The 25,917-nt window shown below is 39.3% G+C and overlaps 1 protein-coding gene across 4 annotated transcripts in view; it reads right to left on the bottom strand.

The window, feature by feature from the left end:
* The window catches only part of SLC15A5 (solute carrier family 15 member 5), a 32,521-nt gene extending 7,454 nt beyond the window's left edge, over window positions 1-25,067 (bottom strand). Inside the window, exons 1-9 of one of the 4 annotated variants that reach the window (XM_039708133.1) lie at window positions 24,948-25,067; window positions 22,748-23,269; window positions 20,874-21,096; window positions 16,745-16,914; window positions 14,665-14,885; window positions 11,112-11,298; window positions 7,130-7,318; window positions 2,179-2,310; window positions 1,525-1,618 (exon numbers count right to left, since the gene is read on the bottom strand). In XM_039708133.1, the coding sequence (XP_039564067.1) occupies window positions 1,581-1,618; window positions 2,179-2,310; window positions 7,130-7,318; window positions 11,112-11,298; window positions 14,665-14,885; window positions 16,745-16,914; window positions 20,874-21,096; window positions 22,748-23,111 (1,524 nt within the window). In that variant the 5' untranslated portion in view covers window positions 23,112-23,269; window positions 24,948-25,067 and the 3' untranslated portion in view covers window positions 1,525-1,580. Of the gene's footprint in view, window positions 1-1,524; window positions 1,619-2,178; window positions 2,311-7,129; window positions 7,319-11,111; window positions 11,299-14,664; window positions 14,886-16,744; window positions 16,915-20,873; window positions 21,097-22,747; window positions 23,270-24,947 lie in introns of those variants that run through there. The other 3 variants (XM_039708130.1, XM_039708131.1, XM_039708132.1) reach the window with 3 other exon arrangements.
* Between the last annotated feature and the right edge of the window lie 850 nt (window positions 25,068-25,917).

Genomic DNA, 25,917 nt, shown 5'->3' with positions numbered 1-25,917 from the left:
CTCTCCTGACTAGAGCAACAGAGCAATCACTAAGCATTTTTCACTTCATTTTCTCTAAAGCTTTTCAAGTTTTGCAGAGGAATTTTCCTGCTTAGCAGCAGTCATTCCCATCGCAGCACCTTAATCTGAATACAGAGTGTCACTGATTCCCTTGGAAATTCCAGAGTGACTTTTGCTCAGGATAATGGTGCAGTCAATTCCACCTACAGGAACAGCAGGTCTGACAGAGTTAAACAAAGACAGCTTTGGAAAAAGGAAAAAAAAAAAGGAAAGAAAAGCTAAGTTGAGAAGTTTGCCACCCAACTTTCTAAGACTGAGGAATATTTTACCCAGGAAACATTTCAATTTGCTCAAGAATCCTGAGCAAAAGGGGCAACTGCAGCCTGTGGAGAGAGTTTAGAGTTCAATCTTCTTGGTCTCATGCAGGATAAAAACTCTCCATCTCTGTTAAAACAGTATTTCTGGTGAGAAAAACCTTTTTATGAATCAATTAAATGATTTTAAAAAAAGGATTAATCACCTTGACAGAAAAGCAGACGAAAATTTACTGAATTGAAAATCAAATGCAAAAATTGGTTTCCTCTATTGCAGAATACAGAAATACTCAGTAAAGAAATTAATTACATAATAGTGACACAACATAGGCAAAATATTTTGGTGCTGACATTATGCTTAATTATTTTGCAATTATTTAATTATTTCCAAAGTAAAATTGTAGTAAAATGTCAGTTTTACTAAATATTTCAATCTCATAAAAGTTAATAGTTTCTATATTTTGGAGGGGGGGGAGAAAAAAAACAAATCAGCAATACAGTCTGTCTTAAACTGTTTAATTTACCCCATATTACACTGAACTCACAATAATGAAAAACAACCTTTTCTGCTGGGGGATATTCAAGGAGCTCAGTTCTCCACAGAGGATGGCTTGGGGCTTAATAGTTCTTTGTTTGATTCATTTATGGAGATATTCCTGTTTTTTTTACCCATCTCCAGGTGATGTTTTATACCTTGTAATAAAATTTTAATTGAATTTTTAACTTAAAAACAGGACTGCGTGTCAAAGCATCATTTGTTTGTTCAGATCTTGCGAGCAGGAATAAAAATTTCTTGTCACACTTTCAAAACACCCACTTCTGCTTGATTTTAAATTACATGATTCCTTATGTAGGAAAGAGAAGAACCCAGAACTTTAACCCTAAACAGTTACAAAATCCTGCACCAGTTGCAGTGGTGTCATGCATTAGGGCCAGCAGCTGTCATCTCTAAAGAACATTGCTCTGTAACTGTTCCACCAGATCTTGGCAATGGCATCTTCAGAAATATTCCTTCAGCTGTGGGACTATTTCAAATTTGTGAACAAATTTATGATGCCCGTCCCTCAGTTCAAGACCTCAAGTGCTTTGCTTGTTAAATTTACTTGCGAAAAAAGTATTTTCTGTATTGAACAAAGATTCAGCAGCAAAGGAAAAATGACTTGAAGAAATTCCTGGCTGATTTATGAAAGTCAGCAACCCAGGAACAACTGCAGTTCAGAGCTTCCACTAAATGCACCTCAACAGCCTGAACCTGCAATAACTCCTTTAGGAGCAGGAAGATTTCTGGGAATTGCAGCATTCATCTGCAAAAGGACAAGCCCACAGGGAGACAGCATTGTCACAGAATTTGGCTGTTCCAAAAGCTGGGCACAGGCAGAGGAACCAGTGAGTCCAGGAGAGCGAGATCCCCAGACAGCTTTGAAACCCTCAACCCTGGAAGCTCAATCCTGTCCCACACTGGGACAAGCAGGAGGGAATATTCCCTATTCTTTAAAGCTCCCATCTTGCTCTCGAGGCCAGAGGCTTCCAGGTAAGTGTGAATAACATGAATGTGCTTCAACATGAACACAAAAAGGTGCTTCCTAGCCAATTTATTTTCAGTCTTCCAGAACAGAAGTACAGAGATTGGACAGGAGGACTTCCTGCAAGATGCCATCCTCTAATTACTCCGACTATCAAAACTAAGATGACTCATTAAAATTGGATGAATACAGCTGGAAGGCTATTCCCTATCTTAATTCCATCTTAATTGTGAGAGCAAATCAATAAAACTTTGGCATCCCTTTTAATTCTGCTGCCTGATTCTCCAAATCAATAATATTAGAAAACTGCTCAGGAGCACCCATCAGGAGCATACTCTTACCTTGAGTGCCTGCGTGGGCTGTCTGAACAAAGAGAGCTCCCATAAAGCAGCCAGCTCCATTAAAGAGAGCTAAGAAGTGCATGGAAATCCCTCTCATTCTTTCAGGCACAAGCCAGAATGAAAGTAAGGAACCTTAGGAAGGAAGCAGATACAGTTACAAGTTAAAAATAAACAAAACCCAAAATGTGTTAAATGATGGCAGAACATAGATAACACAAAAAAGAAAAACTACCTCAAAGCATGTCTATTAATGAATTCCCATATTTTATGCAGAGAATGTACTTGCTGCAGAGGGGCAATCAGATGTACCCTATAACATGCTAATATGTACCCTATAACAAAGCATTATCTAAACTGCTTAAATTAATATCTGTAATAAACTACCCACACACAGCTCTCCATATTCCACAAGTACAGAAAGATCTTTCACCCAGACGTTTGCCTGCACCTTTCAAAACCTCAGGCATGAGCAAGAGCAGAGAAACACTGCCACAGCCAGTAGGCAAGAATGTGATATTTAACTGCAGAACAGCAGGACCTCCTATCTCAGAGCCAGTGCAGCACGGCCACCAGTAAATACTTCCAAAAATCTAGAGCTCTGCCTTAATTTGGACAGTTAGTTTGCTTTACCTTAAGGCTGGACAGTGCTCCTGTTCCCTGGAGTGCAACCCCCAGGCTCACTGGCTCATTTTTAAGACCTCATTCCTCACTTTCTTGCCAGAAGGCTAAACCAGAAGCAGCAGCAGCTTTGGTGGAGAGGGGAAGCTGCAGCATGCTGCTGTAGCATGGATGCCTATAAATAATCCCAGCAGCTGTAATTTGGCTGTAACAGCAAGACTTTATGATAGTGAAAATTGCACAAAAAGAACAGCTATCACCAAAAACTTTGTTTCCTAATTTCACTCCTTGAGTTCTCCTCCACACTTTTTCTCCCAGAATGTCCCCACCTGCTTTATTTGTTGAATTAGAATGACTCCAGCTTGAAACCTTGCCAGCAGAGGGTCCTATTTGGATGCCGAGTTGCCTGAAACACCTCTGAATACACATGAAACTTTGCAATCATCATCTTTCACCATTTTTAATTTGGATGTCCAAATGAGAGCTTTGAAAATATATGAAAGAAAAAAATACCATGGGCAGTGTTTTCTTCCTCACTCACAACAGGAGCCAGAAGCCTGAGGGCAAGAGGAAGCAGGTGAGCCTGGGTCACCATCTGTAGATGCAACAGCCTGAAGCATTTTACAGAGCTTGAGACACTAAAAGACTTAAAAGTTTCTGGTTGTTCCCCCCTTCTAAAAGCAGGGGTGCAAAACATGCATCTTGGTCAAATTCTGGGTAATTGCATCCTGCTTACCTAAATAACCCCTGCTGTTTCAATAGCCTGCTCCACTCCTCCCTTTCCCCACTGAGCTGCTGGGATCTGTTAAACAGCTGCTGCATTTCCCCCTGGAGACTATTGCAATTTATTGGTGGGCAAAGCCATCCCCAGTATATCCTCTAACTAACAGAGCTGTAGCTTCCTGGTCTAAACCAAGCTGGGGTTACAAATTCAGCCTGTCAAAGGCTAGTGAGAACTTTGCGGCACTGTGGAGGAGAGCAATACCATAGTTTGGTTTTATTTTTCAGACTTCCTTAGGGGCAGGTATTATTCTAAGAGATGCTCATGCCACCCAAAGCAGATGTTTATTCAAATATCATATCAACAAGATAATGAAAAATATTGTATAAATACAGTTCTATGTATCAGGGACCAAATTATAGAATAGCTTGTGTTGGGAGGGACTTTAAAGGTCCTCCATTTCCAACCCCACTGCTATGGGCAAGGACACCTTCCACTGAGAGCCCAGCCTGGCCTTGAGCACTGCCAGGGAGAGTCACAGCTTCTCTGGGTAACCTGTGCCAAGCCTCAGCATCCTCACAGTAAAGAATTTCCTCCTGATGCCTAATCTAAGCCTACTCTCAGTCTGAAGCTGTTCCCCTCTGTCCTGTCACTTCATGCCCTTGTAAATAATCTCTATCTCTTCTTGTAGGCTCTTGTCAAGTACTGAAATGATACAATTAAGTCACCTTGAAGCCTTCTCTTTTCCAGGCTGAACAACCTCAAGAAGAGAGATCCTAATGAAAATAAAGAGTTCAGTGTGCCAAACCTAACATCTCTAACCAAGCTCTTCAGAAATGAGCATCTCCTTTCTTCCCTCTGCTTAAGGGAGTGAACATTCCCCTCCTCAGCTTGGATCATGTCCTTTCGGGTCCAGTAAATTATTATAATAACTGAATTTGACCTTCTGCATAAGAAAGGCAGTGAAATGTCAAGAAAGGTGGGACAGCTCTGTAAGGGTCTAGGCTGCCACGACATCCACGGAGATTCACGGAATGGTTCCTGAACAGCCACTCAGCTCTAATTGAGGCAGAAAGCCAGAGCTCAGCTCAGAAGCCTGAATGCAGAGGCTGGAGATGATCCAGTGGACCTCAGCCAGTGCAAGAGCTGGGGGAAAACCAAACTCCTCTCCTGCAGAGAGCTGCCTTGCCCTGCCTGCACAGCAAAGACACTCTGTGACCAACAGGGCCAGGCACCAATTTTTACCATGATTGCAGACCTTGTTCCCCATCAGCTACAGCAATATCCTAGTTTAGGCACCTCCCTTTGGCTTTTTATGTGGAACTATTTAGACTTATTCCCATTTAGCTGGGTTCTTAAGTCACACCTCTCACTGCAGCTCTAAGCACGATGCTTAATCCCTATTTAAATGGGGAAGGACAGCTTTCCTTCCTTAGAAATTACAACCACAATCCTTTAAAAAAGGTCTAAAAAAAAAACAAAACCAAAAAAAAAAACCAAAACAAAGGAAGACAACCCCTAAAATGGAGTTTTATTTCTTTTCTTCTTCCTAAGAAATTACAACCGAAATCCTTTAAAAAAGTCTGAAAAAACAAAGGAAGACAACCCCTAAAATGGAGTTTTATTTCTTTTCTAAAGGTTAATTTAATCTTCCAGTCACTGGACTCCAGTTGTGTCCCAGTGTGCTAGATTAAAAGGCCTTATTCTACCAGCAATATTCTTCTCCTGCTTTTGCATGAGAAGACTGTAAGCAAGTCACCTCCTAACCTTTTTTTTTTGTTAAGCTAAACAGAGAAGGTCACAGTTTTCAGTTACACTTAGCCTGTAACCTAGAAACCAAATTACCTGCCTAGAAACCTGTCTCAGTTAAGTACTTGAGAGCTATCAGATGAAGAGGCATTATGAAAGCGCTAAGTATTTAAAACTAGGGAAAATTACCTTTTTAATGACAGACTGTGACCCACAGATCTCGGTAGTCTCAGAGTACAAGAATGAAGCTGAGACACTGAAGTTATTTCCTGCTCTTAAATAAAAACCTGAACATTTCTGGGGCTGTACTGGAACAAGAGACACTCAACTCAGAGAATTAAATGCCTGCAGAGATCAGCCAGTCAATTACTTTACCTGTGTCTCTAAGTGAATGTTGCTTAGATTATTTTTATAATACTAACTTTTTTTTTTTAAGCTCTGCAAGGTAAAACACTGGTAAGCACTCTGCATGCTCCTCAGAAGAAAACAAGCCTCAAAAATGTCAGCGCAGACACAGAAAAGTAAATTATGGAAAGCAGAAAAGGTTCAGGCGTACAATCAAGAGTATGACTACATAATGTGTGGATGGCAGGCACAAGCTGAGCTCTGAAAAACAGGAGTGTTTATCTCTGGCTCCATGTCACAAGCTAAGACATGATGATCTGTGGAGGCATGTTCTCATGACTCCTGATTGGAGCACTAACAAAAGCCTTGCACTGCCTACACCCTTCTCCAGGTTAGCCTGTCCCTTTTACCTGCCCACATACACTCTGCCCATGAACAACGTGATAATTCCATCAGCTGGGCCCAAAAATCAAAATTGCTTCACCTTGCTCTGACTGTGGACTTTAAGGTGGTCCCAGAGCATAAGCACAGCTCAGCTCTGTGTGCTTGTATTCCATCTCAAAATCATCACAGGAGACTCCAGCCCAGAAGGGCTCTCAGGAGCTCATCCAGGGCAGCCCCAGAAAAGTAAATTATGGAAAGCAGAAAAGGTTCAGGCGTACAATCAAGAGTATGACTACATAATGTGTGGATGGCAGGCACAAGCTGAGCTCTGAAAAACAGGAGTGTTTATCTCTGGCTCCATGTCACAAGCTAAGACATGATGATCTGGGGAGGCATGTTCTCATGACTCCTGACTGGAGCACTAACAAAAGCCTTGCACTGCCCACACCCTTCTGCAGGTTAGCCTGTCCCTTTTACCTGCCCACATACACTCTGCCCATGAAAAACGTGATAATTCCATCAGCTGGGCCCAAAAATCAAAATTGCTTCACCTTGCTCTAGAACTTTAAGGTGGTCCCAGAGCATAAGCACAGCTCAGCTCTCATGTGTGCTTTTATTCCATCTCAAGAGGACTGTGGACTTTAAGGTGGTCCCAGAGCATAAGCACAGCTCAGCTCTGTGTGCTTGTATTCCATCTCAAAATCATCACAGGAGACTCCAGCCCAGAAGGGCTCTCAGGAGCTCATCCAGGGCAGCCCCTGCCTGGAGCAGGTTCAGCTCCAAGACATGTGTGCTTTTATTCCATCTCAAGAGAATCATCACAGGAGACTCCAGCCCAGAAGGGCTCTCAGGAGCTCATCCAGGGCAGCCCCTGCCTGGAGCAGGTTCAGCTCCAAGACCAAAGAGGGGACTGTGCCCCCTTCCCCTGGATCTGCAACATCACTGCTCATCCTGAGCTACAGCCAGCAAGACAAATTATGCTTCTCTGAAGCAGGTAAAGCACAGATCTGCTCATTAAGCCCGTGGAAGAGAGCCAGGGATAAAATATCAGATGACAGTAATTATTTTTAGGAAGCTGATACTGTTCTCTGAGAATCAGGACACCCTTGCTTTAGCTTATTTGATTTTACTTACAGGAGGGAGTTACCAAGGCTTCAGCCACTCCAAGCAGGATGTACTGAGGAGCCAAGTGGAAGCAAGGCATGGAGGAGACCAGGAGGAGCTCCTCGGAGAGAGTCTGCTCCACCTGAGGGAAGCGCTTGCGGTGGATTTCGGAGAAGCCAGCAGCCATCACGGAAAGAGCAGCAGATAAATGGCCTACAACTGGGTGTAGAGCACAGAGCATTCACCAAGGCCATACTTACAGGACCATCCTGTCTTTGGAGTGCAGCAAACTCCTAAGAAATGCAAAAGAAGCTTCCTACCCCCACCCCAAATAATTTTTTCTGGACACGTCAACACAAGTAAAGAGTGCTTGCTATGTATATAAAGCGAAAGGACAATAGCTTAGCACACATAAAATTTTCAGAGTTCACAAGGAAAACCTTCTCTGAAGACCAAAAATCACAAAGAACTTTTACTTTTTTTTTTTTTGAAGATTGAGGGAGAAAAGGAGACAAGAGAGAAGAGGCAAACATCCTTCCAGATAATACAAGAGAAAGGGTGGGAACAACACTACGAGGCAGCAGGAAATTCTTCCAAAACTCAGATGTGTTATAACTACCCCACACTTCACGCATTGCATAGAGGATATTATTAAAACACATTATTTTATATTTCTTGATCTTGATGGTATGAAATAGTTGTATCCTCTCAGAAAAAAAAAACACAAAGAAAACAAGGTTTCCAAGTCTCTGAACCTCAATTATCTGTACTTCTGGTGGTTTGAGGTCCCATTGATTTTGACTAAAATTCTGATTTGCCAGCATTTCGAAGCTATAATGTGAGGAAAATTTGGTTGCTTTTGGCAGTTTTGGCTCAAATGCTTAGATCATGTTTTTCTTACCAAACCTTCATAACTGGCAATTGCTACACTTATTAGACTGGACATCAACAGCCAAAAGCTTTTGTTTCATATTGTATTTATAACATATAAACACTTTGTCTTGTTCAGTGTCACTGTTTTTCAGCAAAGATTAAAAAAATCAAATAGCTAAGTGGCCTTAGCCTGTGTTTCTTAGCACCAAACTCTCACACCCTTCTTCTAGCATTTTTCCTGTATGTTCACAGCTTTAAATACCCTAACCTGAGCCTTGGGTTGTCTTTTTTAGTGTCACTGTTTTTCAGCAGAGATTAAAAAAATCAAACAGCTAAGGCCTTAGCCTTTCTGTGTTTCTTCCTCAGCACCAAACTCTCACACCCTTCTAGCATTTTTCCTGTATGTTCACAGCTTTAAATACCCTAACCTGAGCCTTGGAAGCTGTTTAGGTTCCTCTAGTGCTTAATGATAATATCAATGAATTATTGCTTGAAAACTGATGACAGGAGGGAATTCAACAGCATTTTCTGGCCAATGCACCTTATTAAAGCCAGGTATGAAGCCCTCAAGAAGCTTCTCATAGTCATCCAAAGCAAGAGTTCTCCTTGTGAAAAATTATTTTGGTACTGAAGAAACCTCCAGCAGTTCAGTATTCCTAACAGTGCAACCAGCTTGAAGCATTTTCCTTTCCTAAAAGCCAATACATTTCAGAAAAAGGAACCTCCGGGTACACAAAAATTTGAGCTTTTTTCCCCCCCGCAAGACATTAAGTGGCAGAGGAAGAAACCAAGAGCCTTGGAGATACAGTTTTCATCTTTACTCTTCTCCCTTCAGTCCGCTTTAAAATGAGGGGCTGGGAATGATTGTCTGAGGCTTTGGTTTTACAGGAGAACAAGTTGTTTTAGTAATATTTAGGGGTGATTCTGGGACAAGGTTCTTTATATTACCTAGAGACTGTAGTGGACCTTTATGAAGAAACCAACAACTACAGAGTAACAGATTACAGTTTTTATGTAGACCCTTAATACAGAGCAACCAGGTATTTCAGTTGTCTATACGGTTCATCCTTGAAAACTGCTATTCCTAACATGCTGAAAATTTCCAGAAAACTACTTAAATTTCTCCTTCTTACAAGAGCTGAATTAAAATATAGTTATAGGCTGGCTTAACACCAACTGCCTATTTATACTTGCAATTTTGTTGCAGAAAATAATTGAGAACCTAATTAACTGTTGGCAAAAATATTGGCACTTAGAGGTGTACCATACTTGCAGGTGCAGTCATATACTTGGATATCTGAAGCCATTGCCTGTACTCACAGGTATTTTTATGCCTCAGGTAGTTTATCACCCCTAACAGGAGGCTATTTTGATAAATGAACCTATTAACAACAAACCACTGCATATATTCTACTCCTGTTCAACATAACAGGATAGAACATTAATACTAACTTGAAATTTCCACGGTTTAAAGGAAAATGATTATCTGAATGTGCTTTTTGTGTTTTAATGCAGATGTTATTTTAAAAACTAGGCTAATTGCAACCTGCTGTGTTATATGCTTCTGGTTTGTATAAAACTTAATAACACTCTTAATTAGGCTAATTTAGTCAGATTAATACCTCTGTGTGTGTCAGTACTCACTGTGCTGCCTGCCATGGGGCACTGAATTAATAGCAGCACACTGAGAAAATAGTGGTTTATAAATATTTTCATCTGAGGTTTGCAATGCAGACTGGAAGAAAAAAAAATGTGGGAAGTTTAGTAAGAATATCTGTGAAAGGGAATAGTTTTACATGAATACAGAATGGAAGCTGCTTTACTGCTGGTACTACATGTAGCTGCCATCTGAAGGGTGTTGCAGTAGTTCCCTTCAGATCCTAGAGCATAAGAGGTTTGGGGGTAATTAAAAAACAGATAAATAAAAGAAACCATATCACTGTCAAGAGAAGGTGGCCTAACTCTTATTAAAGTTATCATGGCTTCTAGGCTATGAATTTCTCTGGAATAAGTGTCCACCTACAAGAGGGAAATCTTCCTTTTACCACTTCTGTGAGAAAGGGGTAACACTTCACCTTTGGAGATCTCCTCTCACTGTGGCTGAGGGTACAATAAGGATTTTAACAATGAAAATACTAAACACTTGAATATTTACCTCATATTAGACATTCTAAAGTAAATTCATTCTAATGAAAATAGTGCTGGGGAGGAAGGCTGTACCTTTCCAAGTAAGCTCCACCTGTGGAATATTCAGCCTGTTCAATGGGAACAGCAGCCAGTGATTTGTTTTGCATAGCATTCTGCATGTTTTCTTTTGCTCATCCATTCTCAACCAAAACCTTTCGCACATACAGAATTAGCCTAGATACTTTTATTTCATTTATGATGCAGAGTCTGGTAGAAACTGTTCTAATGGTAATATATTTTCCTTCTTATGAGCTGCAGTCCTAACAATAATGCACTTACAGCATAAAAACCACAGAAAAACAAAGCCTTGATTCCCAACTGAGTTATTTGAATCCAAACTCATCATTTTGGGCAACAACATTTCCCCAGTATCAGAGAGCAACTAACTGAAGGGTTTTTAATTTCTAAAAAAGAATCTGATTGTAAAATAACTTTCCAAAAGCTAATGGATAAGCAAACACATAGAAGGTAACCAAGTCAAAGTAATTCTCAGTGAATAGTTAATACTACTTCTCTCCAATACCAATTCCATAGGATGACCCCTAGTTATTTGTGAGTGTGCCTCAAAATTTTTATTTTTAGAGGAGTCTGTCGTACACAAAACCTATACTTTTTTCTTACCATCTAGTAAGGGTTTCAGGACTGTTTTTTAAATATATTTCCTTTGAAAGACATTTACTTCTGAGCATCATCCCAAAACAAATCCATGTTAACATTTATAGTCAGGTATGATTGTTTAGGACCATCCACTATATTGAAATTTCTCTTTCAGAAACAGAAAGCTTATTAAAGCTGTATAAACTAATGTGTTTTTTTTTACATACCAATATAAATTGTTGGAGAATGTCCAGTGTCCTTGGAGCTAAAGAGCCAGGAGTTAATGCACTCCAAAATAGGAACAAAAACAGAAAGCTTATTAAAGCTGTATAAAATATTTTTTTTTTTTACATACCAAGATAAATTGTTGGTGAATGTCCAGTGTCCTTGGAGCTAAAGAGCCAGGAGTTAATGCACTCCAAAATAGGAACAAGAATCAGTAGCGGCACGATGCTTATCACATTCATCACTGCAACTGGCAAGACAAATCCACCAAAGTGCAAGTTGGAATTCATGGTTTGGAGATAATATCCTGAAGGAATCTGCATTGAAGGATAAAACCACAATCCATGGGTAAGATTTCCACTATATTTGGAAACCTCTCCAAGTTCTTCCTTCTGAAGAAGTCACATTAAATCAAATACCTGCTGGCAAAAAAGGAATGAGCATTCATGAAGAAAGCCTTTCAGATAATGACAAGATTGTTCTCTGCCAGAACATAACATTTCCCTTCTGCTGGCAAAACAGGAATGAGCATTCATGAAGAAAGCCTTGATGAAAAAAGACATGACAAGATTGTTCTCTGCCAGAACATAACATTTCCCTTTTATAAGATTTTCTCCTACATTTAACAAATTAAACAACAGTCTAAAAGTTTGTTTGATTACCCCTATTTAGAGCCATCAGCCACTATACTAAATAATTCCACCCAAAACTTCAGTCACTTCGCCCAGACAGTGTTTAACAGATAAGAATCTTAAAATAGCAAAATGCAGAGTGATTTTATTTTAGAATTGCAAGACAGTGATTTTGAACTTATGATTGTGTGCTCAAGGTAGGAGAACTTCAAAAGCTACAGGGAATGAAGATTTGGGTACAGCTTAATGCACCTCACAGTCAGGGCACCTACAGGGGACTTTCTTTTACCTGGGGGAGCTGAAAAACAAAGACAGAAAGAAGATGAGGAACCCAGTGGAAGTCAACTGGGTACACAATTAAGCAGATTTGTAAGACTCTTTCACTACAAAAGCAAATTCCTCCTGCCTGTGTGAGGCTTACAGAAGAGCTGTTGAGTTTATCAAAAAATATAAAATCAGAATCCTGATGGCTTCTACCAGCAGATTTACAGATTTTTTCCAGTGAGGTTTTTTGTTTGGGATTTTTTTGAGGAAACTGGATTAACTAATTTCATGTGCAGCAGGGAGCCATAGTCCACTATTTTACATAGACTGGGAAACTCCAACTTGAGTAATTCCCAGAGTACAGTCATGACCGAACTCAACCTAGAACTGGTTTCCTTACTCTGTTTTTACTGAGCTCTGGATTCCTGCAGCATCCTGCACACTCTTCAATATGATCAGTGATTTCAAACCCAGGAAGAATATTGATGCATTATAGCTGTCCAAAAATCAATCTATAGTTGTTAACTGAGATCATGTAGGGTTTCTCATCAGTGGTTAGAGTCAACCCTACCCACTTTGACTCTGTTCAATGCTCAAGAATTACTCAAATGCTACCTCTTCACAAAAATATTTTTCACCTATCTTCCACCTCCAAAAGGAAAAATAAATTATAAAAGGGAGAATAAACAGCAACAGAACTAAGTATGTTTAGAACTGAGTCAAATTTTGTTTGCTCCTTCTTTCCAATGCCTGTTGCAAATAAGAATTTGTTTCTTAATAGGAATTAAAATATCATCAGCATGAATCACAGGCTCTGAAAGCTGTTAACTTAATATGAAGAAATTGCTATTGATCTTTACAAAAAATATACTGAGCTATGAGGTTGTTAAAGAGCCTTAAACTTCTTCGAAATTCTGCCAAAGGATTAACTTCTTTCAGCAATGGAAAGACATCTGTATTTTCTAGATAAGTACTTTATAATCAACTTGATAAATGATAATTTTGTTAAAGAGCCTTAAACTTCTTCAAAATTCTGCCAAAGGATTAACTTTTCAGCAATGGAAAGACATCTGTATTTTCTAGATAAATACTTTATAATCAACTTGATAAATGATAATATCGCTTTAATTTTAAATGCATAATCTTGGTCATGTATGTGTGGTTTTGGTTTTGAATGTGGGTTTTTTTGTTGTTTTTTTTGGGATTTTTTGTGCTTTTGTATTGGGACACACAAGACAGATGATGGACTTTGGACCTGGTTAGCATTAGAGATTTGATAACAGGATGTCTTGGCAAGAAAAAACAGTTTTGAAGATTGCAAGAAGATTAAACCAGACTGACTTACTGGAAAAAGAAAATGACATTAACCTCTGCAAGCAAGAGGTGTTGTAATATGTATAAGTTTGTTCATGTGATGATTAACCCAATCATTGTAGTAAAACATTACTAGCCTTCCTAAAATACTATATAAGCATTTGTACTTCACAATAAATTTGGATTCTTTGACCATGTCAAAATCTTCCCCGTCTTTCCAATTGCCGACACTTCTGGGGAGAAGGGAGAAAGTGGGAATAGGAGAAAGAATGAGGCAGATGGATAGAACATGGAATGATGGCATGAGGAAGTGTCAGTGAAGCAGTACATGACAGATATTTTTAAGAATTTCCTTAAGCAACATTTCAACACCAATGAGTAAAAATGAATTTCCAAGACGGCTCAAACTCGTCATTCCAGTTGCCTCCAACACCAGAGTCATCCAGACAGAAAAGAATCTGAAGGAATTGTGTCAGCTTAAGGAGCTTCTTGACACATTTACATTTATATCACACACACCTGCTCAGGCCAGCCTGAGAGAGGGGCTGTGAAAGGACTGGAAACCCATCCACTTCCACTGAAGGTACAGCAGCCAAAAAAACCTAAACTGTAGGAGAAATATGCAACCCAAACAGCAAATAAAGATTTGCTACCTCCCTCCAAAAGTGAGGGAACTCATTGGAAAACTGCATTTTTCAGTTACCAACACTGAGACTCAAAAGCATGAGTCTCAGTGTTGGTAACTGTGACACAGCATCACGAGGAGAGCAGGACTCTCACACAAGATGGCTCAGCCAGTAAAAAGGTTCCAAGATAGCAGCAGGCATTCACACAAGCTTCTTAATGAGTCTTGACCAAGTAAATTCTCATTATTTGAGGAGATCAGAGGCTACAGCAAGATATATTCTTAGGCTATTACAGCTACTTTACAAGGCTGCTCAGCTGGCAAAGCACCAGTCAGAAAAACATACCAAGAGAGATGGTGCTAAACACACTCCAGTGTGGTATTTTCTGAGGTCCCCGTCGAAGGCAAGGAAAAGGATTGAATCTGCTTCCATGTTCTTAGAAGGCTAATTTAGTATTTTATGATATTCTATTAAAGAATACTTAACTAGACTATACTAAATTCTACTAAAGAATACAGAAAGGATCCAACCAGAAGGCTCAAAGATAATAATGAAAAACTCATGACTTTCCAGAGTCTCAACACAGTCTGACTGTGACTGGTCATTAAGTCAAAGCAATTCACATGAAACCAATCAAATATGCACCTGTTGGATAAACACTGTCCAAACCACATTCCAAAGTAGCAAAACACTGGAGAAGCAAATCAGATAATTATTGTTTTCATTTTTCTCTGAGGGCTCTCAGCTTCCCAGGAGAAGAATCCTGGCAAAGGGATTTTTCCAGAAAATATGATGGTGACACGCCAGAGCCTATTTCAAGATTCTTGTTCAAAAGCTGTGTACCCACCTGCATAATGCACGTTCTGTAGAGAATCTGGAAAGTGAACAGGGGGAAGAGTCTGGCCAGTGACTTTGTGCCCTCCACCTGAATCTCAGAGTAGTGCCCACCGTGGTTTTCCTTGGCATGGTCCAGCCAGCTGGCCATGGCTGTGCCGAGGTAGCGGTAGCGTACGCAGCACGTCTTCAGGGCACTAAAAATCACCCCAAAAGTCGTCAGCAGGGAACTGTCTGCAAACAATCAGAGAAGTTAGACACGCATAAACATTGATATGTTTTTACCTGCTGTCAAGATTAACATCAGCCATTACAAAACCCTTTGGGAGGGAAATTACAAACTGATATATTCATCTTTATGTCTTCTTGCGGAAGGGAAAGGTAATAACTCTGGATTTGTTTTGAAATATTCTCTTTTGAAGCCAGTTGGTTCACAACCCAGTTGTTACAGAAGCAATCCTGTCCAACAGCCATGGAGAAGAGTTCCTTTTATTACCAGTTATTTAGCACACCACAATGTGTTTCTCTAGTTGAGCAGGTAAAAAACAAAAGAAATTAATACTTTCTTTCCATTTATTGAACGTCTATTGAATGCCTGCTGAAGTCTGGTAACAAGGGAAGGGCAATAGTGAAGTGAGAAGGAAAAAGTTTAAAAAATAGTTTAAGACTTAAGAGAATTTTCATGGATGAATTTCAAGGCCAGAATTATCATCTCAGGTCTTCCAAGTAGCATGCAGGACAAAAGAGGAGTTTCCACTCTAGTACTTGGCATATTAAAACTTATTGACTGCTTACTGGGTTCAGGAATTGCCAGCTTGTTTCTCAAATGAAATAAATGTAGAATGAGCACAAAACTGTTAGCTTCAGGCTTGGAAATGCAGGTTCATTTACCTTTGGCAAATTGCCATCCATACAAATGGGGGTTGTGGCACTTCTATGTTTTCTGAGTGCTAAAGCACTACAATAAATTGGGTATCTATAAATAAATACTTTCCAAAACCCAAAATGAACTAAGATTCCAGAATGAAAAGGTCTTCCTACTATCTCTGCTGTGGAAATGATTTTCTAGAAATATCCATTGGCACCTACTGGAAGCACTTACTTTGAAGTACTAAGTAAGGGTATTTTATTAGATGACTAATATTTAAAACTCACTGGCTGAGTGGAATTAACCTGCAGAATGTTGTCACCATAAAATAATATCTGAAATAGCATATCAAAACCTGAAAACAGAGTTGGTAGAGTTTTTATAGTTGTGTAGGACTGTACTTGGCAACTATCCTCACCACTCATTGCAAGTGATGTTTAAGTTTCAGACCTAGATTATTTTATGAGCAAATCTGAAGACTAAAAGAAAAACAAGTGCAGAATTCCAGAGTGAACTGACTAAGAAGTTAACCACAAAATAAGTGGGACCTGGGGCTCTTCTCAAAGAAGAGTTAGTTTCAGAAGTAAATAAAAGACAACAGAAAATTTGGTATTAGCTCAATTCATTGGCAGAGTTTGTAATGAGACATTAAGTCAGAAACATTGTTTTGCTTTGCACTGGAGATAGGACATTGACAAAAAGAGAAGAAGCAGTAATGGGGTGATACTGCTCTGCAAGGGTTTGAACCCAGTCAGGTTTGAACTCAGAAGATGCACTGACTGCCCCATGACGAGCCCAGCAGAGTCAATAAAACAGCAGCCTGGCTGTGTCCTGGCTCATCTGACCTGGTCTCCAAGATGGTCATGACCCTCTCCTTTCCTTTGGAAGGGGTTGATAAAAGGTCATGAAATTTGACAAGACCAATTCCACCAGCAGCAGGCAGATTACATCCCTTCCTGCGCAGCCAAAGGTTGTGGCACATGCCCTGACATGACAGAAAACAACCATGAGTTTACCAGAGACTGCTTCCCACTTTTACAGCCTACCTGGAATCTCCAGAGGATGGATAGAATTTCTCACATGCAGATTTTGGAGGGCTAAACCCTAAGGATCTACCACCAAACAGGGCAGAGTTATAGAAAAAAAAATAGTTCAGATATGCAAATCTAATTCTTCTGTGAAAGTAATCTCTGAAGTTGTTTCCTAAGAGAGAGCTGCCTCTTACCTGTTTTAGGTTTGTAAATCATTTCACCCCGAACCATGTGAATTGTGATCATAGCCATAAGCCCAGACACAAATGGGATAAGAAAGCCAAGGTTCCTGGCCACGGACTGCTGGATGTAAGAGATGCTGACAAAGACCACTGCTGAATTCAAGTTAACCAGCCAATGAAACCTGGAAAACACAGACAAGAGAGAGAAAAGTGGAGAGGTTGAATAATATAAAAGCTTTTACAGAAGATTAAAACATCCAATTAAAGGCATGGTTAAGTATAGTAATCATGGACAGCATCAGTACCATGCACACATTAGCACAGCAATTAAAACAGATTTTCACTCAAATGTCTCAGCTCCAAGAGGTATATGATTAAAGTAAGTGTACTAAGGCAGCAGAGCTGAACAAATTATCAGTCTGGTACTGGAAATATTCTTGTGGGTGACATTAATTAAATACATCAACATTTACCATTTACACATTTAATATCTGGTAACAAGATTTGCGTATGAAATATCATCCAATCATATGCTTCAAGATTAAGATAAATGTCTTAATGCCACCACCCTTTGGTTAAGAAATATTAAATGTTAAAAAATGCAAGAAATATTAAAATTTGATTTATCAGCTATTAGTTGCAAAGCTCAGCTTGAATTTTTGTTGGCTTCTGGAACATCTTGATAAGGATTTTCCCCACCATAATTTTCTCTGAGACTAATTTGTAGTAGAGGTGCTTCCCAAGTAAGTCCTGAGCCCCTCCTAATCACAGGAGACACCCAAAGGATAAATGACACATTCCTGGAAGCAGATGGCATACCACTAGTGGCAGGCCTACTGCAGTTTGGAAACCCTGAAAAGAGCACAATTGAGCAATACTGTCCCAGTGTGTCAAAGATTACAGTCTGGAAGCACCTGCAAGAAGAGATTCCTCTGCCTTTGCAGGAACCATAGCAAAATGGTTTCATTTAAAAGTGAAATACACAATTATAAGGCTTAATACATATTACTGGAAGAAGAAAAGCTCATTTTCTTGTTCAGTGCCACTTCTGCATCATGCATGCTGTTTGAACTTGAGTATTTGGGCTAATGAATCTAGACTTATCTTCTCAGTGACAAAAGATTTGGGATTACATTACTCGATGATGATACAGTTGGAGGGATTTTGTACATAAAAATATTGACCCATTCAACTAAAGCTTAAAAAAAATATCATTACATGACTCATTTGTCTAGAACTTGTGTAAAAGTTTTGAATCAATTCTTAACTGACAATTATTAAGTCAGAAGCTTCAGTGTCTGTTTTCCAAACTTTTTAAAGAATTATGACTGAGCTACGCAAGGTCCTGACATTTTTCATGACTCTGAGTGTTTGGCTGGAAATAGGAGCATCCAAAGAAAACCTTGGAGTGCAGGAGAGCACTTTCATTTTTCACTGCTGTATAGCAACATACTTTATGACAGAAATGTAAAGTTCCTCTTACAAAACAGAGAAGAAAAAAAACCCAACCAATGTTCAGCAATCCCTATGGCCAAAACAAGAAAGATGAACCCACCTCAACAGCCATACCAGAATTCTGGGCTGTGCTCATATTGTACTGACAGCAGCAGAACAGAATTCGGGCCTTCATTACATAAAGAGTCTCAGAGCTCACACCAGGGCATGGCAGATGAGTTAGATACATCAAGCTGAATATTCTGCCTAGTTTTGCAGGCAAGAGCTCCTTCCTGAAACTTCAGCACCCTGAGGCCTCTTCACAATGAGAGCCAAACTTTGAGAGGCTTATTTCAAGAATGCAGTCCAGATACAAACTTTAATGCTACAAGCTCACATAAACCTAATACTCTTCCTAAAACATTTTACAGAAATGCATTTGTGGTGAAAAATATAAAGAAGTAACATCCAGGTGATTCTTATTGAAAAGTATTTTTTATGTTTATACAGCTTGGTAGGAGGAGGTGAGTTTTGTCAGAATCACTATGGAGTGCTCTGCAAAAACAAAGTGGGTGAAAAAATCCCAAAGAGGTAGAAAAAAAAAAATTAAAAAGTCAAAGTAAAGTGTATTGAGGAAATGGCAGAAATTGATCTGCAATATGTGGAAACCAAACAGAGAGAGTGAGGGTGGAAAATACCATTGGTGCAACATTCTCTGCAGTTTTTTACGAGTCTGTACGACAAGATACAGCTCTGCCCATTCTCACTGTACCCTTTGCTCTCATTCTCTGTCCCCACAGACAGAATGTATTTCTACTCCTGCAAAACAGAACCAGTCCATAACCTTAACCCTGGAAATGCAGAAGGACCTAGAAAAACTTAACCCAACAGAATCCAAGTTTCTTCTTCACTTAGAAGTGGTATATTCTATTTATTTGTAAGGTCAGAGGCACAGTACATACTGCAGCTTAGAACCAAGCTGTAAGATGTCCCAAGCGATCTTCTTGAAGGATTAAATTAGAAAACAGGCAACCAGGACTTTTAACCCAATCTTTAATTCAATAATTGTGATGTTTAAACAGAACTTGGATAAGACCAGACTCAAACTCATCAAGAGTATGCCATCCCATTTTGTATAATTTTAAAATTCGGTTCCACAGCAAGCACCCACCAAGAGAGAACGGGCTACCAAGGAAAAGTGAATATATTCTCAAGGGTGTAATGAGATTAAAAATGCTTAGAATGAACCCCCCCATTTTTCTAAATTTTGAGATTGCATTCCAAAGCCCCTCCTTGGGTGCCAGTGCAGAAATTAAATTTTTTTTGAATCGCACATATGCTGTCTTGATATTTCCAAAGTTTCATGAACTGACCCATTTGGATTCCCCTAAGGAACTTTTTATTCATATTATATCTCCTTTATAATCAACATTGAGAAATGTCACTTTGATTAAACACAATTCTGAATGGCTAAGACACAGTACAATAAACTCTCCAGAGCTATCTTTCAGAAGAACTGATTGCTCTCCAGTCTTAATCCCCCAGAGTCTTATTTAATCAAAATGATGTTGCTAATTAAGGATTAAAACTCAGAACAGAGTAAAAAGGAAGGATTTTTTTTTCCTCCTCTTCTCCGCTGTGGGCAGGTCAAGGAGGCAGAATCTGCTCTAAGGAACTAAACGGCCTCATCCACCTTTGGTAAAGCTACTTTATTCACTGAAGTTTGGATTTAATTCAAAACTCCTTGATATTAACATAATTGGAGGAAAAAAGAATAGCCAGGAAAGCCATCCCCAAAGGAGGAGGGATCTGATTCACCAAGATCTTCATTGATTCTTCAGCACTGCATTGTTAATATGCAAATGTGCTCAGTTTTTATTTTAATAACCATGCATGTAAAGTAGAAAGATGAGGGCAGTTTAGGGCTTTCACCCTGCCTTGAAGCAGGAATATGGAGAGTCCCACTGCAACTTCCTCACTGCATGGTTTAACCAGAAAATATAGCACTCTCTATAGGCCTACAGAAGGGGCAAATAAGGGCAAACAAATAATCAAAAATTGCCTCCCTAATGCATAGAGAAATAAATAATTAATACCAAAAAAGTAACCCAAATCCTGATTTTTACAAAGTATTTTAAGATTAATTACTCCTGTGAATGAAAAAAAAAATCAACCAAAATACAAATGCCAAGTGGTTTATCAGATGCCAGAACTTCTCAGCAAGAAAGCTGAAATAATACAGCAGATCCATACCACTGAGTTTAGTTTGAGACAACTCACAGCCCTGACTTCTAGAAAAACAGTAATCTACTGCCAAAAATTTACCCTGATGTAAATCTCAATATATCATTGAATTTTGACACTGTTAGGGAGGAACAGTAAAATATCCTAAAGGCATAGCCATGTTAAAGGTAGAAAACCAAATAGAGTATGTTGTTCCAACAGCAAAAACATTAGCAAGCCTTTTGAGTATTTGGACAAATTGGTTAATCCTGAAAACTCTGAGCACTTCTGGCCAAAATAGATTATCATCTACTAGCAAAAGGAAGAAGTCAGGAAGAGTTTTAACTCTTGGAAAACTCTTCCAAAATCTCAGAGTTCTGCCATTAAAACCAAAACGTGAAGCCCACCATCCACAGAATCTTTGAATTTCAAGGCAATCCGCCATCACTCCTGACAGATATTTCACCAACATTAAATTACCAACCAGTTGAAAAATGAAAGCAGCTCCTTTGGCCCACAGTCCTCGAGGCTGTAGGCACTCAGTGGGCACACAATGGCTCTTATGCCTCCAATTCCCAGGCTGGCTGTGAGGAGTGCAAAGTAGAACACAATTTTCTGCTCCCTTTTGGGCAGGGTGAGGAGAACATGTCGTCTGTCAATGTGAACGTCCTCAAAGGGGAAGGACACCACAGGTAACAGTGCTGTGCCTGCAATGCAAAGAAAATGGTCATTGGAAGGGAATTTGAACCAGATTAATAAGACTTGTATTTTTTAGAGCAGGAATGTACTGTGCAGGTATGAAAAGACAGATGGAAAATCAAAGATAAACAACAGAAAAGTGTAAAGAGGGAGAGACATAATACTGTAGAGAGGCAGAAACTTTTTGGACATTGCTATGTGAAGCAATACCACTATGGACCTCTGAGAAACCAAATCTCCTCTGAAGTGCTTGCAATGATTCAGGTACTTCTATCAACTGAACCACCACTTAACCAAAAACACCCACAAAACATCCCACAGTGCATGCAGTACAGCTTTTTTTTTTTTTTTTTTTTATTCTGGTGCAGTACAGCTTTTTTTTTTTTTTTTTTTTTTTTTTTGCATCTTCCAAAATCCCAGAATTGTAATAGGAATCATAATATAAGAAATAAATTCTCAAAACTTCTGTGGGAAAAATTTTTTCTGCAGCAGCTTCATAGCAAATATGATTTTCAGAAAATTTTGCTATAGAAGCACTGCCATGAATTGCATTTGCCTCTTCTAGTCTGCAAAGCAAGTCTTTCAGGTTTAGTCAGTTGTAGATTTTTCAAGTTTTAATGGGCTTAAAGCTTAAAATACATTGGTGTTTCAACAACACCAGCATTACCCACTACTATGACTGCACATTAAAATATATCAGGAATGTTTAATGATTTATCTCCAAAGGAAGAAATGCTCTATTTACAACAATATCCAGATCAAATTGTGCTTGTGTCTCCAATATTCTTCTTTAAGAAAAGCACTGAAAAGACAGTGGCAGAAAGAGATTTAAACCAGAATACAAGAGGAGAAACAGTGGAACACAACAGCAAACATTTTCCAGACTGCTTGAATAATGGTTTTGCAATCAGCTCAAGAACATTTCAGGAATGTTCTGATTTTTTTTATTTGTTTTCTTGTGTGTCTAAATAACAATGTGGCTGTCTATTGTAGAAATCAGACTTGCTCAACAAGTGGTCCAAGCAAGAAGCATTTCTATCAACTTGGTTTAATGTGACAGAGTAACCAGCAGGTTGTGCTGGGTGATGCTCTACAGCAGGAGGCCAAAATAGTGCATGGGAGATGCCCTGCTACAGAACAGGTAGATTTTGTTTGAGCAGTGCTTTTTCTGTAAAAAATGCTCAAAATAATACTCAGGGAAGATTCAGAATGTGGCAGCAGAAGGCAGGCCCTCAGTGCAGGTGTTAGAATACAAAGTTTGTGCATACTGGTGTGTTCTTAAATATTTTCCTCTTCTCCAAATACAAAAATCCTTCATACCTTCACACACAAGGTGAAGGTATGAAGTGGGGAAGCAGTTCCTAAATTCTCTCTCAGACTGAAGCCTGGCATGTGTGTCAAACACTAATTACATTAGGGATCAATTTTAAGAGTTGAGCATCCATGCTCTCAGCGAGGAGGCAAGCTTGAGCACCAGCTACACACAAACATTGCTTTGTCCTGCTGAAAGCTGCAAAGGTGCAAACACCGCAGTGCATTTCACAGAGGAGGAGCTAGGAAATCAGCTGTTAGAGGAGCTTGGGGAATGCAGATGTCAAACACCACACTCAAGAGCGCATTCCTACAAGAGAACCAGTAGAACACGACACTGTCACCCACCTAGGAAGTGCAGGAACATGCAGATGCACACCAGCTTGGTCCTCCCCACCAGGTACTCCGCCAGCCAGCCCACCAGCACTGGGGTCAGCGTGGAGGTGCCCACGAAGCCCATGTTGACCATGGCTGCCTGGTGGCTGCAGTAGCCCAGCCTGGCCGTGCAGAAGAGGATCATGTTGCACACGATGCCGAAGAAGGTGAACCTCTCGCACAGCTCCACCAGCAGCACGCAGACGGCCTCGTGGAGCTTCTTCCCAGCTTCAGGCAGCTTCCCAGCACGGCTGCTTCTCCCAGCTCCTTGCTCCTTGTCAGCCATGTGGCTCAAAAATCCCTTCTCCTGCGTGTCTCTTCTGTCTGCATCAGGCATGTCTGTCCTTGCTTTTTTTTTATATTTTAATTTTTTTGGAGTAGATCAGCTTGAGTTACAGGTATACCTCTGTGCTCCTCCACTGTCATTAGCAGGCTGGTAAGAGTCTCGCTTTGAATTCCACACTCTGTTACCACAATTTCTTAGGGCACCTGTCACTTTTGAGATATTACATATAGGATCAAAGAATACTTAAAAAAACCCCAAAAAACCAAACAAAAAACCCCAAAGAACTACATGAACATTTCAGCTTCTGAATATAGCAACACTAGGAAGTTAAGTAGTTTATTTAATTAGTTCACTTGGGGGTGAAAGAGATTTTTTTTCCCCAGAATTATATTACCTATTAAATTATGTGAATCCAATACTGTATGCTAAACTCAATCTGTATGTTAAAGATAAAGGTTTAAACACACATGAAAGCTAACATTTTCAGCAGAATTCAAATAACAGATTGAGAAAATAATTTGGTTAAAACCATCCAATACTTTAATTAGGCAAAAAGTGAAAAACAGCAAGTAGATAAAGACAGGGATTTTTTTTAAGGTTAACATTATCAAATGATTGTGCTATTTCTTTCTATTTCTGGTTGAAATTCAGATAAAGGTAATTATAAAAATAAGCAATGCTACTAGGTTTAACTTAGAAAAACAAGTTTTAAAATAAAACAAGTTGAATTTATAATCAAAAGAAAAAAGAGGAATGTAAAAACAGCCTAGCCCAAAACTGTTTCTTAAGGCAGATTCTGCCCTGTAGCCACAATGCACCAGAAGGGGCAGGGGCACAGGCAATTCTTATGTTTTCTTTAATATCAAACAAAAGCTATTACAGCCTTGAAAGGGAATTAGGAAGAGCCAAACTCAGTGTTTTCTAACATTCCTGCTACTTTACCCACAGGAAAGTCTGCTGATTTCCCAGGTCAGCTTCTCCATTTTGAGGAGCTCATTAAGATCACTGACACCTGATCAAAATGCTCCCACCTACAACTGGAAGCATCCCATACCTGTCTTGTGCAAGAGTAAATGCATGCACAAGTTACAAGGAATTGGAAAACCAGCTCCTCTGAACAGAGCTCTCAGTGTTTCTGATGGCATTTTTTGGGACATGGATTCTGCTGTTTGCTTCCATGTGTCCTTATAGCTACTCAGATTTGACCTCTTCAGATCTATTCTGAATATGAGAACTACTACATCACAAAACAGAAGCACAGTAGTATATAACCAGTATGGATAAAGATTCCAAGATTAACTAAAAAAAAAAAAAAAAAGCAACCATGATTCAGACACAAAGCCTAAAAACTCTGAAGCTTAAATCTGAGTAGTAATAGGCTGTTTCCTAAAATTAAATATACTTTTAACCTATTATAAGTCTAAAACAAGAATTCAGACAGCAAAAACCTCATAGTTTTCAGAGACATTCAATTGGGGATGAAAACAGCTGGGACTTTTAACATACCAAGGAATACTTCTGTTTTCTGATCCATGATAGCTAAAATGACTCTCCTTTGAGGAAAGCCAACCAGAAAAGTCAAAAGTATAACACAGCTTAGTTTCTTCATCCAAGCCTAAAGAAGCCGATCTCAAATTAACACAGGACAGAGAAAAGTATTTTAACTCAGAGGTGCACATAACTTTTGTTTCATGAACAGAACAACTTCTCCATGTTTTATCTAACTGCTCATTTTCCTTTTTCTTTAAGCAAATAGAACTGTATTTTCTTTAAGTAAATGCAACTGTATTTTAACATCAGATAGAAAACATAAGGACAAACAAATCCTTGCTCCAATAGATATTTGAATGTGAAATACTCTGTTTTCCTTCAGAGTGCCAAGTTTACCTGTTCTCATGGGTGCTGGCAGCTCGCAGTGAATCACATCATGGGAGCCAGCACAGAGAGCAGGGCTCCTAGCTGGGATGGCTCTTAGCCCTCATGTGGTTCCATTTACACCAATTTGGGGTTACAAGCTGGAAAAGGGCATAATTGACTGAGCCTTATAAATGCCCCAGAAAGCAGGAATTGGGTGATTTTCATTATTATTTTGAATTGCCTTTGCCTGTGATCAATAAGGGTGTGGTGCTGACAGTCCCAGATCAATCAGTACACGATTACCATGTGCAGTGCTAAGAGAATGTACAGCTCCATGCAACAATAGGATCTGCATTGATTTGCTTTTTTAATCACTTCTGCAGCAATTATAGGTGGTCAGTCTATTTACTTGACATGTTTTCTAGTGAATTCTAGTTGAATCATCTGGCATTGAAAGGGCTTATTCTTACCCAAGGTAATAGAATTGCACAAAGCCTGATAAAACCTCTATTATTTGCATTAACATATGTAGAGGTTTATATATACTGAAGCTCCTGGACACACAAAATAACTGCTATTTCAAAATCCAGCCCTTCTGGCAGTACTTCTGTCTGCCAGCAAGGACTTTGTGTGTTTTTTAAACAAATCTTTAAAGATCTGAAATTGTGGCAGTCACATCTTGGAGAGAGGTTTATAAAAATACTAATTTCTCACATGGAGGTGTCAACCCATAAGAGGTCTGGCTGTTGATAAAAGAGTTACTCTTTGGTGCCCTTACCACCCCAGGTTAAAGGTTACTTCTTCTCAAACTAAAACCTATAGATTAACATTAGGCAAATGAATTAAGCTGCTCAGGTTGGAACTGGAATTTTCTACTAATTTTCTCTGACAAGGGATAATAATTGTCAGTGTTTTTATTGTAGAGGTAATTTACTGGAATTGAAGAGGCAGAACTTCAGTGTTCAGCACAACAGTTCTAGCTAAAAGATAATAGTGGCTT

Source organism: Passer montanus, unplaced genomic scaffold, assembly GCF_014805655.1.
Source record: "Passer montanus isolate IOZ18808 unplaced genomic scaffold, ASM1480565v1 scaffold20, whole genome shotgun sequence".
In the NCBI taxonomy this organism is placed as follows: Eukaryota; Metazoa; Chordata; class Aves; order Passeriformes; family Passeridae; genus Passer; species Passer montanus.
The sequence above is the reverse complement of the archived record's forward strand: the minus strand, read 5'-3'. Positions and strand labels throughout refer to the sequence as shown.